Source organism: Gymnogyps californianus, chromosome 17, assembly GCF_018139145.2.
Source record: "Gymnogyps californianus isolate 813 chromosome 17, ASM1813914v2, whole genome shotgun sequence".
Taxonomy (NCBI): Eukaryota; Metazoa; Chordata; class Aves; order Accipitriformes; family Cathartidae; genus Gymnogyps; species Gymnogyps californianus.
The window spans coordinates 3,009,604-3,025,218 of record NC_059487.1 but is presented as its reverse complement, the minus strand read 5'-3'; the positions used below and the strand labels follow the sequence as shown (position 1 = coordinate 3,025,218).

Sequence of the window (15,615 nt, the reverse complement as noted above, 5' to 3'; positions counted from 1 at the left end):
TTGCAGCCTTCCCCTCCCCGGGTCGGCTGGGGATGGGGGCGAGGGGGGGCCGTCCCGCTCTCCTCCCTTACCAAGCGCCCCCGGAGGGGCTCCAGCCCCGCTGCCCGAGGTGCCCCAGCACCCGCCGGTGCCGGCAGCGGGGCGGGGGCGGCCCGGCCGCCGGGGGCGGGAGGGGGGGGGGGAGCCGCCCGGCCCCGCCGCGAACAATAGCGGCCCCGGCGCGGGGCGGCGCGGAGCGGGGCGGGCCGGGGGCCGCCGCCCGCCCCCCCGCCGCCGCCGCCGCCCGCCCTCTCCCCGCCCCCCGCGCCAGAGGCACCGCCGCCGCCGCAGCCGGGTCCATGCCCGCTGGAGCCCCCGCCTGCCGCCGCCCGCAGCCCCGGCATGGACGTTAGGTTTTACCCCTCCGCCCCCACCGCCGTGGGCTCCCTGCCCGGTGCCGACCCCACTTGCCTCGGGCCGCTGGATTATTATCACTGCAACAAGGTACCGGTGCGGCGGGCGGGCGGGTGGCTGGGGGGGGGGGGGGATGCGGGGGGTGGCGGTGCCCGCGGGGCTGCCCGGGCGGCTCCGCTCGGCGCGTCCCGCAACTTCTCGGCGGGGGGAGGAAGGAAAGTGCCGGCGGCGCCCGGCTCCTGCGGGAGGGAATTTTGAAAGTGGCGTGGAAGCGGCGCGGGGAGAGCCGTCGGGTCCCCGGGCCGCCCGGCACCGGCCCCGCCGCGCTCCCCGGCGGGGCGAGCGGAGCTGGAGGGGGGTGGGGGGGCGGGCGGGAGGAGGCCGAGCCCGGGGCGCTGCTCGGCGGGGCGGGCTGGAAGCGGCCGCGGCCGGGAGAGAAACGCTGTGGGGTGAGCGCGGCTCTTTGGGGCTGTTTGTTTATGTGTTCGTTTCGAGCGGTGGGTTTATTTAATATTTTCTTTACGGGAACGTTTGGCCCGGAGCGATGTACGTGAGGTTGTTGTTGGTGGTGGGGTTGTTGTGGTTGTTGTCAGGCACTTTTGTTGTTGTTGTTGTTTGCTGTGTTGTTTTGCACCTTCTTCGCAAGGCTGCGGAGCCGCTGGGCTGCGGGGCCGCCGGCACCTCCCGAGCCGGGGCTCCGGCTCCGTCCCTCGCCTCCGGCACCCACCTGCCTGCGCTCCCCCGGCGCTGATGCTCCTGCGAAGTACGGCACCCAGCCCCGGGTTTGGGGGGGTGTGTGTTCCCCAGGACCCACGGCACGGCGAGGAAAGCTCCCTAACCTACATTTTCCCCGCTCGCTGCAGCTGCAAGGCGAAGCACCCTCTTCTTGTAACGAGAGAGGGATCCGCAGGGGGATATTTGAGAGCGCAGGAGGTGCTGTAGGAAATTTCCTTCATCCGAGAGAAGACGAAGTGAAGGGGATAGATGCTGTACTTCAGGGATAAAGAGTTCGCCGCGAGTATTGCCTTCCTCGCGTGTAGGTAAATAGCGCTGATGTTTCAGCAACAAAGCCGTAGGAAGGAGACCCGTTTGGAGGGAGGGAGGATCACCACGACAAGCTCCGAGACATAACCCTCGCTGCGTCCTCCTGGGCCAAATCTGGGTAATTGCATTGAAAAAAGTTATTAAGGGAGAAAATGCTCTCCTGCGTTGGGACTGCAGCTCGGGATGCCCTCGGCTCATCTCGCTGTTGTGATGATACTTCGGGATCAAACTCTTTAGAAGCAAGCAGAGGGAAACCTGTGTGGCTTCCCAGATGCAGCAGATTAATCTTTATGTATCAATATATGTATTTAACTGTTCTCTGTCATTTGGGTTATCTCTTTTTATTAAGTTGTAGCAAACCTAATAGTTCTCATTTATTTTGAGATGCCTGGTTATGCTGAAAGGAAACAACTTAAATTGATTTCTTCTGTATGCACGTACTGCTAGTTTCAAACTGCTTTATTATCATTGCTGTTGCTCTTAAAATGATAAATATGCTCTTAAAATACTAATGAGAGCCAGGTCACCTGGGAGCAGGTCATCCGTGCCGCTGAAACGTCAGCCGATAAAGTGTGCAAAAGCTGAAAGTCTGGGGTCATGTGAGCGTGTGCCGCTGGGAACTGCGGCAACCCCCAGATCCTGCTGGCTTTAGGAACTCGATTTTACCAAGAAGTTGTCAGATGTGAACATGATTTAGTTTGCCTTCCAGTTTTTCGTGCGGGAGCCGGGGCTCGCAGTCGTGCACGCAGCGCCGCAGGCCCTCACCGCGGGGCTGCGCGGTCCCGGCGTCCCCCCAGCAGCGCCGGCCCAAGCCTTGGGGCGCGCGGGGCCCCACGTCGTCAGCTCATCCGTGGCCTGAATCCCTGAGATTAGTCCCGGATTAGGCGGTGGGAATTGATCCGCGGGTCCTGGCTGTTGCGCGGCGCTGCGGACGGAGAGGCTGGAGGAAATCGCCTCTTCTGGGTCTCCAGCGAGCACAGCCCGGGAGAATGCGTGGGTGCATTTTGGCGCTGGTGCTGGCCAGGGTGGATGGGACACTGGCGAGGAGCACCCCAGGTACTGACCACTGCCACCAGATGCTGCTGTTGTCACTGCTACGGAGGATCTTAAGGCAGCAGGAGGAAGAAAGGAAGTGACTTACCCTTTTCTGATATTCAGGGCTTTTTTTTTTTTTTTCCTTCTTTTCTTTTCTGAGTTATCAAATGTCATTTGCTTATGCACAGCGGTGCACGTTTGTCTGTGGGATGAGGCTGCTGGAACAAAGCCAGAGATGAAATGGGTTGACTTTGTTTTCCCGGCCGAATGCAGGTATAACTTCGTCAAAACACGGCCCGGTGCGGAGCGGGCGGAGGTATCGCCTGCTGCCTTTGCTTCGGAGAACTTTTCCGGCCGGTGTGGGGTGGCATACGGCTGAGGATCGCCACAGGCACGCTGTTATCTTGTGCCCGCTACGGAGAGCGCTGTCTGAGCACACCCGCTTCTTGGAGCCACATGGGACCCTCTGGGAAACTCCAAAATCTCACACCGGTCCCAACCCCATCGCTCCTGTCTGGTGCTGGTGGCTCAGCCCAGAGCCAGGCTATGACAGTGTCTGCCTCAAAACATTTCCACTTTAAAAAGCTACAGAGGAGGGTAGGGTGGACTGGAAAAATCAGAAGTTCTCCCACTATCGCATGCAGGTATCCCGCATGAAATCCACCTCTAGGAAGGACCTGGGCAAGGTCTCTTACAGGCTCTTTGCTGTCCTCCTGCTTCACCGAGTTTATGGAGGGGCTTTAAAGCCCTTCGATTTAAAGGGCTTGTTTTGTTCAGGTTCGGCTTTTTTTCCCCAAAGGGCTGCTTCGTTTATTTATTTATTTAGGAGGAAGGCAGAGAAGCCGGGAAAGAGTGTGCAGTGTCACTGTGTATAAATAACTCGCTGAGAGCACGGCAGAGCTCTGCCCGCGCGCCCATTGCCAGCGAGCTTGCCGGGTAGATGTGCTTTAGCCCCAAGCATCCTGAAATGTTAATGTAATTGTTTTGTGCACTTACTGAACATGATATTGTTACCGTGAGGTCTCCGATCTCGCCTGCGCGCTGCAGTAAGCCACAATTTCTCTTTGCAGCTACAGAGGTGCCTATTGCATATCAGCATTTCCATTTTTAAAAGGACAAGGGATGTTTGGAGGGATAATGAAATGAGAGTGTACGTTCAGCCGAGGCCTCCCCAGAAAGGGGGGCATTTGCACCCTTTCTTTAACTGCTTCCGGAGCATCCCTGTTTTCCCTGTGTTTTTCCCGGTGCCTGGGGAGCTGCCGCTCACAGCCTGGAGGACTGATGCTCCTTGGCAGGATTTTTAGGGTTGCACTGGGCTCAGCCCAAGGTGCAGGGGCAATAAGGAGCGACGCCTTCCCGGAGCCACCCGAAAGCCTCCCTAAGAGCACGCTGCAACAAGCAATTTCCCACACCGGGGTGCTGGCCCCTCTCCTCCTTCCCGTGGGCCGGATCCCATGTTCTGTCGTTGGGACTACATGGAAGAAACACCTCGTGTGTGTTAGGTTGTGTCTGCACAGCGGCCACGAGGGACTGAGGAGGTTCAGCTGCAAGTGGTACCATCTCTGCAAGGAGCCCTCGTCCAAACTCTGACACTCGTCTCTGTCATCGGCTACCTGAGCCCTGCTGAAGGCAGCACCTACCTCCGTTTTGGATTCCTCTTTTAAATCTGGGTTTAAAGCCCCTTTTTCTGTCCCCTCTGGCCTTTTTCCCGGGACATTGGTACCTGCCGCAGACCCCCCTCCTCCTCCCTTGCTGGGGAAGCGAAGCTTTCGTGTTGTCTTGCTGCTGCATGTTCCTGCACCATGTAAGGGGACTGTTCATCTGTGGTGGGGTATTTTCACGTCCCTCCAGTTGCTTCATGAAAATTTGGGGATTTTTCCCACTTAAACTCTAGGGAGACTCTTTGCATCTATATTTCACAATAAGTAAACCATGGAAAAAACCATACAGTTCAGTAACACAGGGCCTCGTTCTGCTCTTAGCAGAGCTTTAGCGACAGGATCTGGTATGCTGGCTGACGTACCAGCATGGAAGGATTTTCTCAGATCTTAAATTGTGGGGGTCCACAAAGTACGGGAGGGAGTTTTTCCTTCTTAGCCCAGGCGAAATTGCTTTTGCAAGGGAGGCATACGGCAGGAATCCTGCCTGAGCACAGTACTGCGTGGCTCTTGCACGCAGTGATGCTGTGCTGTGATGCGCAAGGAGTGATCCTGCTCCCTACTCCCAGGGGCAACTTTAGGGAGTGAATTAACATCTCTCTATTCTTCCTGCAGAAATAAATTTAAATATAAATTCTTCTTAGTTGCTTCTGGCGTTGCGATGATCAGACTTGGTTAGCACGATGCCTAATTTCCACTTAGGGCAATGATTGATGGGGAGGAGGAGGAGGACCCAGCCTGGGAATACCTAATCCTTGCGGCACAAGCTCACTGCTGTGACACTGGGAGTGTCCGTGGTCCTTGGGAACCTCCGGCAGTTAATGGGAGATGCGTGCTGGGGAGCCCTCTTAACCCTGTAGCGTTTCTGTAGGATTCAACAGCACCATCAAAACTTGTCCCAGATCTTTCTAATAGGGCTCTGGGGCTTTGCAGCTCCAAACACACCCTGTGTCTTGCCTTCTAGGCTGATAAATTGACAAAAACTATTTCGCCAATACACCATCATAAATTATGGATAATTAAAATCTACTAGTCATGAGATGAGTATTAATCTGCAACCAATGCTCTCTTCTTCTTTAAGAACCCTTCAGAAATGGGATCTGAGCTGCTGGTATGAGCCCGGGTCGATGTAGCGAATGCATTTCTGTGGAACATTCTGTTTTGTTTTGACTTTTACCATAAATTGTACATTGCAGTGATAAACACAGTCCCTTTTTCATCGTTCCAGAACTGCTTTGCCATTCTGGAAGATAAAATATATTCTTTTCCTTTCTACTTGCTAAGCCAGCTCTGTTTTGAAGTAGCATAAATCTTTCTTTGGAGATGGAGGATTTTGGATGGAGAACAAAGTCCAGCAAATTTTTAATTTGGGGCCCATTTTATTCTCATTTGGCAGGCAGCTCCTGTTGATTTGCAAATGTGGATTTTTTTTTTTTTTTTTAGGCCCTGAATATGGGCAAGGGCTTCCTCTGCAAAGTGTTTGAGCTACTCAGTGGGACAACCCTGTGTTCTCCAGAGCGATCTTTGATGGGTTGCATGGCAGAAAGCATTTGAAGCTCCATTTTGCCTTGGGCTTTAAGTCAGGGATTGGGAGGTAAATAATGAATGTCCATCCATTCATAGAAATTGTTGCTCTCTGTGTGTGCGCAGAGGGAAGGCTTTAATCTGGTTGTTTTTGGAACAATGGGAGATATTTTGAAGACCGGTCTGACTTGTATATAACGACGTGTTTATTGGGGCCAGTTCTGAATAACCTTGTCAAGGGCCTGATCCGTCAAAGTCCCCGTAGCAGAGGAGGCATCAAGAGACCAAAAATTCAGGATCAAAATCTTGCAAGTTTCTCTGATTTATTTATGACGCTTCAAATCAATTGTAAACATTATCCTCTAAATCAGTGGTCCAAAGCCTATTGCATGTTACACTGCCACAACCACGGGGTGAATCCATGAACACCTCTGGATTTATACCTCTGAGCTTGCAGCAGGCACCGGGATCACTTTGTGCATCCATAACGGAGAAAACATTCTGTTGATAAATTGTATTTTGCTTGTAACAGATTGGAGCATTCTATAGCTTGCGTAGCGCATGGCTGCCGCTCGCTCCGGGGCGGTGGGGAGAGCACCTGTAGCCCTTGCAGAGCTCTTTCAGGGCCCTGCTTTTGCTAGCAGTAAGAATGGGCGCTGCTGGCTCCTTTCCTGGTGGTTGTTGTCGCCGTCGTGGTATTTCTGCAGCATTTGAAGAAAAATCTCTATTTTCATTCTGCCTTCTCTTTGCATCTCTCTGCTGCTGGATGCAAGGAGCGGGAGGCGAGGACCTCTCCGCCGCTGCCTGCGGACTGGCCGAGCAGGAGCGTGCTGTGGTGGGGGAGAGCTGTCCCCTCGAGGTGCACAATTTTTCCCTATTACCTTTGTGCTCATCTGGTTTTTTACCAAATGAGCTCTAAATGCTTTTACCATAAGTTGGGTTCTATCTTTCAGTATAAATGAAGCATATAATTGTGTTTTCCTAACAGCTCTACATTAAAAATAAGTTATTGTGCTGCTAATGTGTTTTCCTTGACAGTTTTCCATCCAGTGAGTGCAAGGCTTCTGTCTGAAGCTGTTGTGTACCACCTTCTCTGCCTCTTCTTTATGTTTTATTCTGCATTTCTAAAGTCAGGGTAAAGTGTTAGTGTGATTCCAGCTTTGATACCATTAACTCCTAATTGGAGGTTTGAACTCTAATGTTCCACCTTCGTCATTTTACACATTCGTTTTCTTATAATTACAGCTTATACTTGGGGATGCACAGCTCAGCTGCAGGGGGAGAAATCTCGCAACAAAACTTACTGAAACAAGCACTAATCAAACCACTCTGGAAAAAAACCAAAAAGTGATTGAAAACAGTGTTAGATTGCCCGGTCTTCACTTATATGACTTTAAATGAGATTTAAATATTTTAATCATCTGCATCCCCCCCCCCCCCCCCCCGATTGTTTCCCTCTGGTGGTTTTGTTCTGATGGATGCCATTTCTTCTTTGAAAAATGGCATCGGCTGCTGCGTCGCCTGCAGGCGAAATCTTTGCATTATGCCACAGAATGTCTCTCCGCCGCCGTTATCTTTTGCATAGATTGGTTGACCTCTGCAGATATAATTAAATCTCTTCCTGACGACTGTGCGATTTCAGTTCAGCTCTGTGGCGAATGTAACTGTTTAGGTAAGTGTTAAATTAGGGCCCTGGACCAGTAATTGTTATTATGGAAAGATTACTTGAGCATCAGTTTATGCTGGTTGCCGCACATGGCTTCTGAGGAACCTTATCTGCAGAAATCAGGTGACTCTTGGTCTGAGGCAGTTTCTTGACCTCTAATTATAGTCTGGACACAGGAGGCTGGATTGCGTGAGTGTTTAAAATGTAGATATTTTAATTTTTTGTCTGTTGGTTTAAGGACCCAGCCTCTTGCTCTCATGGTGCATTTCCCCCCCCCCCCCCCTGTATTTCTAAGGATCTCATAACTTAGCAGGAGCTAGAAAATGGGGGTGGCAGTATGGGGACCTATTCCCAAGCGGGTGGGTGGTAAAACTTGCTGCGGCTCTGCCCTGAGCCTCTCCCCACCCCTGATGTGCAGCTTTGCTTCCACACGGCTGAAAGCACCAGCCCTGCGGAGAAGGGCTGGGGCAGCCCCTGCTCCAAAACGGGTGGCCCTGGCACCGCGGCCCTCGGGGGAGATGAGGGGCGAGCACTGGGCGCGCTGGCACGTGCCACCCTCGCCTCTGGTGACGTGCCACCGTCCTCTCTGTCACCCAGGTTGTATTTTCCCCCGGGACCGGGCTGCCCGTGCCCTGTGGATCCTGTTCCACCTCAGCGGTGGTGAGGAGCGCTTTTTTTTTTTTATCGGATTAGCTGGATCACATTAGCAGGTTTTTCTTTCCACAAAACCTGCCGATGACTCAGAGTTTCCATTCCTGTCTGGACTCGTCAGGGAGGCTCTGTCCCCTTTCTCCCCAGCTGTCTGCCTGCGTGCTGTGCTCCTCCTCTCCTCTTGGCTTTGGAGAAAACCATTGTCTTCCTCTTCATCTCCTTCTGCTTGCAGGGCCTGTGCTTGACTGTGGTCAGGGTTGGGAGATAAGGGCTGTGTTGTGGCTCTGCCATTTATCCTCTGCGTGATCTGGCCTAGGTCTCCGTCTCCAGAAGCAGCGGGTCATTTTGGGGTACCGCAGGCATTTGGGGATTATTTTTACAAATAATTTGAGCCATCCCGAGCGCTGAGCATCCGTTGCAGGAGACCTGGGTCCCTGGAGAGGTGCAAGCAGAGCCCGGGGCACCCCAAAAGGCTTCTTTCTTCCAAAGACATGAATCGCCACGTTTATACCTATGAAAGAGTTTCACCTTTCTAGCCTGGTTTACCCAGCGGTTTATTCCCTGAGCATCTCCTCCCTGTCCCTGGGAAGGTGGTAGAGCTGTGTGGCTCATCAGGAGTAATTAAGCCATTTGAAAACCCTCAAATGCAACAGTTTTAATGTGAAGGGTGACCCTGTGTTGGGGAGGAGATGGGGCAGGTGGTGGTAACAGAGAGCTTGGCTCACGTGGTGCTGGTCTCACAGCAGCTTGCTGTCTGTGTGGGGAACTGGTGGACCTCAGTCCTGTTCCAGCAGCGTGCAGGCTGAGCTCCTTTCTCCCCCAAAAGCTGATCTCCGGGTCAGTGATGAGCTGTTTCATTCCACCTCTACCATCACCTTTGCTTTACACCACAGGGAAGATGCTGCCAGGGCCCCAGGGACCTCCGGGGCTCTGCAGCCGGGGGGAGGACAACGTGGGCTGCCGAAGGTTGGCTTATCCGAGCCCAGCGCTGCTGCACCCGCAGAGGTGTTCATGGGCTTCGGGTCTCCCTGCCTGATGCCGCTTGCTAGCTCTGAATTAAAAGACTCTTTATTTCATCGCTTACAGTTACTGAACCCTAAAATAAAGGTAGATTTTTTTTTTTTTCCTCTGTCAAAAAATAACAGTTTAGATCCATTCCATGTTTCTCATTTTTCATGGGTGCTTCTTTGAACCGTGGGTTTTTGTACAGTGAGCCATCTCAGCACAGCGTGCCTGCCGTGGAAGAATGATGTATTTTTAGGGAATTAGATTTCTAGTCCCTAGTGTCAAGAGGGGCAGTGTGCCCCAGAGTCCTTAGCGAAAAGGAAAGAAACTTTGGCAGTGTGAAAATTAAATTTATGAAAACTTTAGAGGAAGTTTTGTATGGAAACACTTAATTGAAGTATCTTGGTTTGTCCCATCTTATGCAATGAGCACAAAAAAGCATTTGGATGTCATCTGAAGAAGAAAAAGCAGTAATACTGGGGGGGAAACATGAACCACAGAAGCTAGGGCTCGTTGTAGCACTGGGAAATACGTGTTCCCCCTGGTAGGATCCTGCTCTGTTTGTCCGTGTTAAACCCAGGGAGGCAACTTTTCCCCGATGCGTTATCTTGTCTCTAAATAGCATTCAAAGGAGAAGAAGAATGTGCTGTTAAAAATATCAAACTTTTGGGAATGGCTGGCAGACTTTACCACTGATAAGCATTGTTGATTGAAGATCAAACAGCCCTTGAAAGCAGAAGAAAAACCTTCCAACAAGCGCCATGGATCTAACCCTGCAGCCAGACAGTGAGGTCACGCAGGCTTCGCCCTGTATATATTTAGGAACCTGCCCTGGCATTACGGTCTGGTCTCCTCTGCTCCAGACGGATGTTGGCGACGTGGTGGTTTTAAACCTGATAAATCTGTTAAAGCTGAGAACGACATTTATTAGATGCCAAGAAAACCAGAGTCATGTTTTCATTATTAGGTGGTGGTAGTTTTGGTTGTTCCCCCCCTTTGAGATAAAGAGTCTGGCTAGGAGGAAAGACTGCAGGTCATAAAGTGAACTGAAGACTAGTGGCATGTGTTTTTTAATTAATTGACAACCTGTATTTCTGTGTCAAGGTGGCAAATTAATTGTGGGTGGCCATCTGTTTGCAAACCAGATAGTTGTGTCGCGGCTGTGCCAAACGGTACATGTGGAGTATTTAACTATTTGATTTAAATCAGACCAGAGCGTAGGTTTTATGAAAACTATATTAAATCAGTTTTTCCACCTAAGGGTTCGGCTTTGAAAAGGGGAGAAATATTAACGAAATGGTCTTTTTAGCTTCATAAACTTGCAGCCCTTTAAGTAAGGTGGTTGGTGTGTAGTGGCCTTCTTTTGGGGGAGGCCAAACCCTGGTGGGAATAACAACATGTAACTTCAGTCATCTGTGGAAGTGGGATACCAAATTTGTGTGAGAGCATCAAAGAAACAAATACATGTTTGAAATCATAAAATAGCTTAGGCTGGAAGGGACCTCTGGAAGTGTATTTAAAATAATTCCAATAACACCTTCTGGGATTGAGATGGCAGGAGAGAAAAATATCAATATACAGCCCGCACCAACTACGAGCCATGGATTTTCTGCTCTGATACAGTGAGAGTCTCAGTGGTGATGGCTGCAATCAAATGCTAAATAGAAAGTTTATAATAAAAAGGGCTTTAGTTAGAATTAATAAAATGTGAAATGCCTCACTCCTTGGAAAACATGCGGTATTGACTGAGATTTAGAAACACATCCTGTAGGAGCAGGGATCCAGACTGCAGGCTCCAGAGCTGGCTCCGGCATCCTTTCCCTGCATGTGTTACTATTCCTGTTAGAGTGCAGGGTTTCATTTATTTTATTTTTTGGCTGGAAAGATCACAGTGTGCAAGTTTGAGAGGAAATTGGTGAAGAGCTGGAAACAAGGGCAGCCTCATACAAAATTATCATCCGCTTCTCCCACTCTTGCACCTTCGTATGCCTTGCGTGGCGGCGGGATGCTACCCCACGCTTCCCTGCTCCGAGGCTGCAGGCTGTGCTGGAGTCACACTAAGTCCCTTTGTAATATTCCTGCGATGTCCAGCTGGACTGAAAACCTGTTTTCATTTTGGTGTTGATAGTATCTAGGGGCTAACGTCCTGATTGTGAGCTGCTGCACACTAAACCTGTGTGATAGAGAAGAACGTGCCCCATTTCAGGTATAACTCTGTTGGGTCCTCTATAAGCTCCCAGAGCAGAGGCCGAGTACTGAATTTCAGGGGATATAGGCAGGACCTAAATGTAAAGATGAGGTAGTCATTAGCAAAACAGGATCCTTGCATCATAGGCAAATCCAAGTTTATCATGGAAACTTTTCTAATTTGGACTGCGTTTGATTAATTTTAAGTCCTGCTATCCAGAGCTGTCCTCCACGAGCTGCATGTGAAGCCCTAGATGCAGTTCCCATTTGCAGGAAAGCGCTGCTCTAAGTTAATTGTCTGGGAAATGCGGATTTCAACATCCTCTTGTCTTGTGGAATTGTCTTACGATGTTCTGAAGCTCAGCTGGGGCTTCTCATTTGCCCCCAGAGTTGGAAATCTTGGGTAGCTCAGAGGCAGGAAGAGCTTGTTGCTGGATCTGGGGCTTTAGCTTGTGTCTCTGTCACCGTGCCATGAGCATGGGGATGGTGCCAGCTTGGAAGGGATCCTCTGCTTGGCAAAAAAAGGTCTTGAGAGCAGGCTGCCTCCTTGCTTAGCACAGTTATAGCAGGAAGACTGCGGGACCCAGAGGTTTCTGAAGAGCTGCTGTGGCTCTTCCCATCACTAGGTCACTAGGCCAGAGTGCCAAGGGACCAGACGTCCTCAGATGCTGCGAAACAGGGCTGGTGGTCACCATCCTGCGCTCTGAGCATGGGTGTGCGCATCACGGCTGCTCCCAGTGGCGGTGTGGCACGTACAGCAGGACAGGGGCTAGCTGGGCCACCTGAAACTGGTGGCCTCCTCCCTTTGGCCAGAGCTGGAGCCACTAGAGACCAAGGGGGAGATTCAGCCTTCTTTGGGATTTCTGCTGTATTTGTTTGGGGATAAACGAAACCTCCAATACTGCTGACCCAGCAACATCCAGGCTGAATTGACTTAAAAATTACAACGTGAAGTTTGTGCGATTGAACGTTTCCGAGCGCGACGCCTGTCGCTGTCGGTGCTTTGCCCGACGCAGCGGCGGAGCCAGGCTCCGCGGGGCTGGTTAGCCAACGCGGTCAGTGCTTTGGGTCCCTGCCCGGGCATCGCTGAGCTCTGCAATTAGCGTCCGCGGGGCCGGAGGCGGCTCGGCAGGAGCTGCTCAGACCTCACAGCTTGGAGCCCTGTACGAGATGCCTTTCCCTTCACTGTGTTTAAGTGGCACAGGCTTGACTGGAGTGCCTTAATAAAGCAGAAGGCTTAGTCCGACGGGGGTGGGAAGGAGGTGAAAAAGGAAAGCTTAATTCCCTGCTCATCTCAGCTGCAATTTCAGGTTTCATTTCCCCTTGCGGAGGTTTCCCCTCTTCCTCCCTGCTGTCCAAGTGTCGCTTCTGTTGCATTTGTTGTTTATTTTCTTTTTAGCCTGGGGGCTGCTGCGAGAGGTGTCTCTTTGCTCTGTCGGCTGTTCCTGATGCTCCGTTTTCCTTGCTAATACCAATTGTTTCTGCCAAAATCGTTTGGTGGTGTTATGTAAACCTAGAATCACACGCTAACGCTCTAATCCGGGTGCTCCTAAACACGCTGGATCAGATTCACCCCCGTGCTGACTCCGCTGCCATCAGGCACGTTGTGCCGGGGGTCCCCTTGGCTCAGCAGCCACCGGGCGTGGGATGCCACTGGTCATGACATCCACAGCCATCTGAGCCAATATCGCCGTTGTTGCTTGTAGTTTTAGTGGGAGGCATGAAAACACCCTGTAAGTCACTCAGGGCTGGGATTTAAGCTGTTTGTAGAGCATGGTACCTGCACAGCAAAGCTTATTTTTTGGCACCAGGGTCTGTGTTTCTGCTGTTGGGTTTGGAGCAGCGTTGGTGGATGTGCGATCTACATGTGAGGTTCCGTGCTAGCACCAAAAAGTGGCTTGCTGCATCTCCGCCCCATCGCTGCCCACGGTCCAGGGCAAAGCTTGCCTGCGCGGTCCCCGTGCTCGCTGCCAGCCAGCCGATGGGATCTGAGCTCCTGGAGCATCTTCGTGGAAATGTTCCTGCAGAGGCTGCTGGATGGGCACTTGTTCTCCTGTGCCAAATAGCGTGGGCCTTCCTCTGAAGTGTGTGCGCTCTCTCGGTGGCAACCGGTTGTTTACCTGGAAAGTGATGTGAGCAAAGATCTTAATGAATTTCCAAGCGCTGCTTAATGTGATTTGGCAGCCAGAATTATTTAAAAAAAAAAAAAAAAAAAGAGATACACACCATTGCTGTGTGCCCAACCTCTTCCCCATATACTCCACTGTTTTTGAGAGATTAAAAAGAGATTAAATCCTACTGAGCTGGCAGGTGATGCTGATGCATATTTGGAGTGGATTAGGGTAAAGCCATTCCTCCTTCTGATTTAGCTGAAGATTTGAATTCATTGATAAAATTTGCCCAGGTTACATCCCTGAAACCTCCTCTGAGCTGGTGAATCTGCAGAGGTGTAAATGATGGCAGAACTTGTTTCTGGAGCTGAAAGGCTAATGAATTAACCTTTATAAGGTTGATGAATGCTTAAGATAGCTGTATATCTATTCCTGTCGCAGTGTCCAATTAAGCCGCACTGCCACAGAATTAAAGGGTGCCCAGGCTGGCTCCTTGGCTGGGGGAAACTGGCCTGATGCTCCTGCTGCACTGCAGCATGGCTGTGAGATGCTCTGCAACAACCGACCTGCGTGTGCAGGACGCCGTGTTCATGTGTCACTTGAGTTTCAGCTAAAAAAAAAGCCATCTCTCAAACTAGGGATGAAGTGGAACGGGTGCAGCTATGCATCGGGGTTCAGGGGCTAGATCCAGCCAAAGCTGTGTTGGTGTCCTGGCCACTGTTTTTCTTCTGTGGTGGCATTGCAGTGGGACTGGAGGTTAAAGAGGATGTTCCTGGCAGCCTCCAGCAGCTGCTGGACCTTCTGGTATATCTGCGTGCATCCTATGGCACAAGCACAGAGATGGTGGGACTCCAGAGTGTGCTCCTATAAGGTGCCCCGGCATCAAAAAGGTTGTCTTCAGAGGAGCATTGAGACCTGCAGTGTTGCCATTTGGGCTGAGGACCGGTGTTGTGACTCACAGCAGCAATGCGTAGTGCCCTGCGCTGGGCATCCTGCTGGGGCTGCAGGGGAGAGCACGGCTCTGCAGCAATTCCAAGGATGTATTCAGCACAAGGCTCAGCAACAGCACCGAGCAACCGTCCTGGTGGTGGGAGAAATGATAACAGTCTTCACTTCTTCTTCTCCGTGTTGCGCATAGTCAAATTAAGTTCTTGAGGACCAAAAAGACCTGCTGGGAGCACAGGGGGTGCAGCAGTGGAGCTTCCACCCTGGAAGAGCTTTATAAACTAGTGCAGTGCACAGCAGGGTATTTGCTGCTGGAGATCTGCACTGCCCGTGGCATCCATGGGAGATGACGAGGCAGAGAGAGGAAAAAGCTTTGTGCAAAGCGACTTTGGCATTTTTGGCTTTTGGAGAAGAAGAGCTCACGCCTGCAGCCCTGTTTGGAGCCCTTATCCTAGGACTGCTCATGCAAGAGGGCTGCAGAGTGGCTTGGCCATCTCAGGATTTCATACCACCTGCAAACCTGTGCCCACCTTGGCTCTGAGTTTCCCTGCAAAGAAATAACCACCGGAGCAGTAACAGTGGCAGCTTTGGGATGCTTCAGGGAAGGTGAGCCTGTAAGCAGCAGGTATCTTCATGCTGCTTAGCAAAGCTGACATTTAAAAATCACCTGGATGCACGTAAAGTTGCATATAGACCTTTTTGACCAAAGCGATCAAACGTGCTGATGCGAAGCCTGGGGAACCTCAGAGCGTGGTGGACCCAACATACAAATTCACAGTAATCGCTCAATAAATTTGTGGTAACTCTGGAGGTGCAAGAGACAGCTGGTGTGTGTCTGATGTCTCTGCTCACTTCAAAGCCTGTTAGGCTGCAGCTGCTAAGGGAATCCGGTGAAAGTTGGCTGCTGCTACGGAGCTCTTTGCTCTCTGTAATTTGAGGACTTGTATATCTCATGAAAGAGAGCGCTGTTAATGCTGGCGTGGGCCAGGTGCACTGATCCTGAGCGTGAGCTGAAGTTCCAGGCTCTGTAAAATAGGACTGAAGTCAGAGATGGTCTGAACAAGTAGTATCCTGGCATGGAGGGTACGAGGATCAGGCTTGCTCCCTGTGGAGCAAATCTGTTTGCTTCCTCTGCGTTGCTTTGGATTTATATGGCTATAGCAGCAAACACAGACCCCTCCCGATCATTATAGAACCTGGTGGGATGGGTAGGAAAAATGAAGCCCAATGGTAAGTCACAGATAACTAGGAATGCTTTCAAGAACATAATACTTGGGAATAATTTAGAAATAACTATTTTTTTTTTCAGTGGGTCACTGGAATATACACTTTTCTAGAAAGCAGGGGGAAAGAGAGCTTGAAATTAAATATATTATTAAACAGAACTTTCTTAACT

General features: G+C 51.1%; 1 protein-coding gene across 2 annotated transcripts in view; it reads left to right on the top strand.

The window, feature by feature from the left end:
* Positions 1-366: 366 nt before the first annotated feature.
* The window catches only part of TOX2 (TOX high mobility group box family member 2), a 156,016-nt gene continuing 140,767 nt past the window's right edge, over positions 367-15,615 (top strand). For both annotated transcript variants that reach the window (XM_050907512.1, XM_050907511.1), the window contains exon 1: positions 367-483. In XM_050907512.1, the coding sequence (XP_050763469.1) occupies positions 382-483 (102 nt within the window). In that variant the 5' untranslated portion in view covers positions 367-381. The remainder of the gene's footprint in view (positions 484-15,615) is intronic.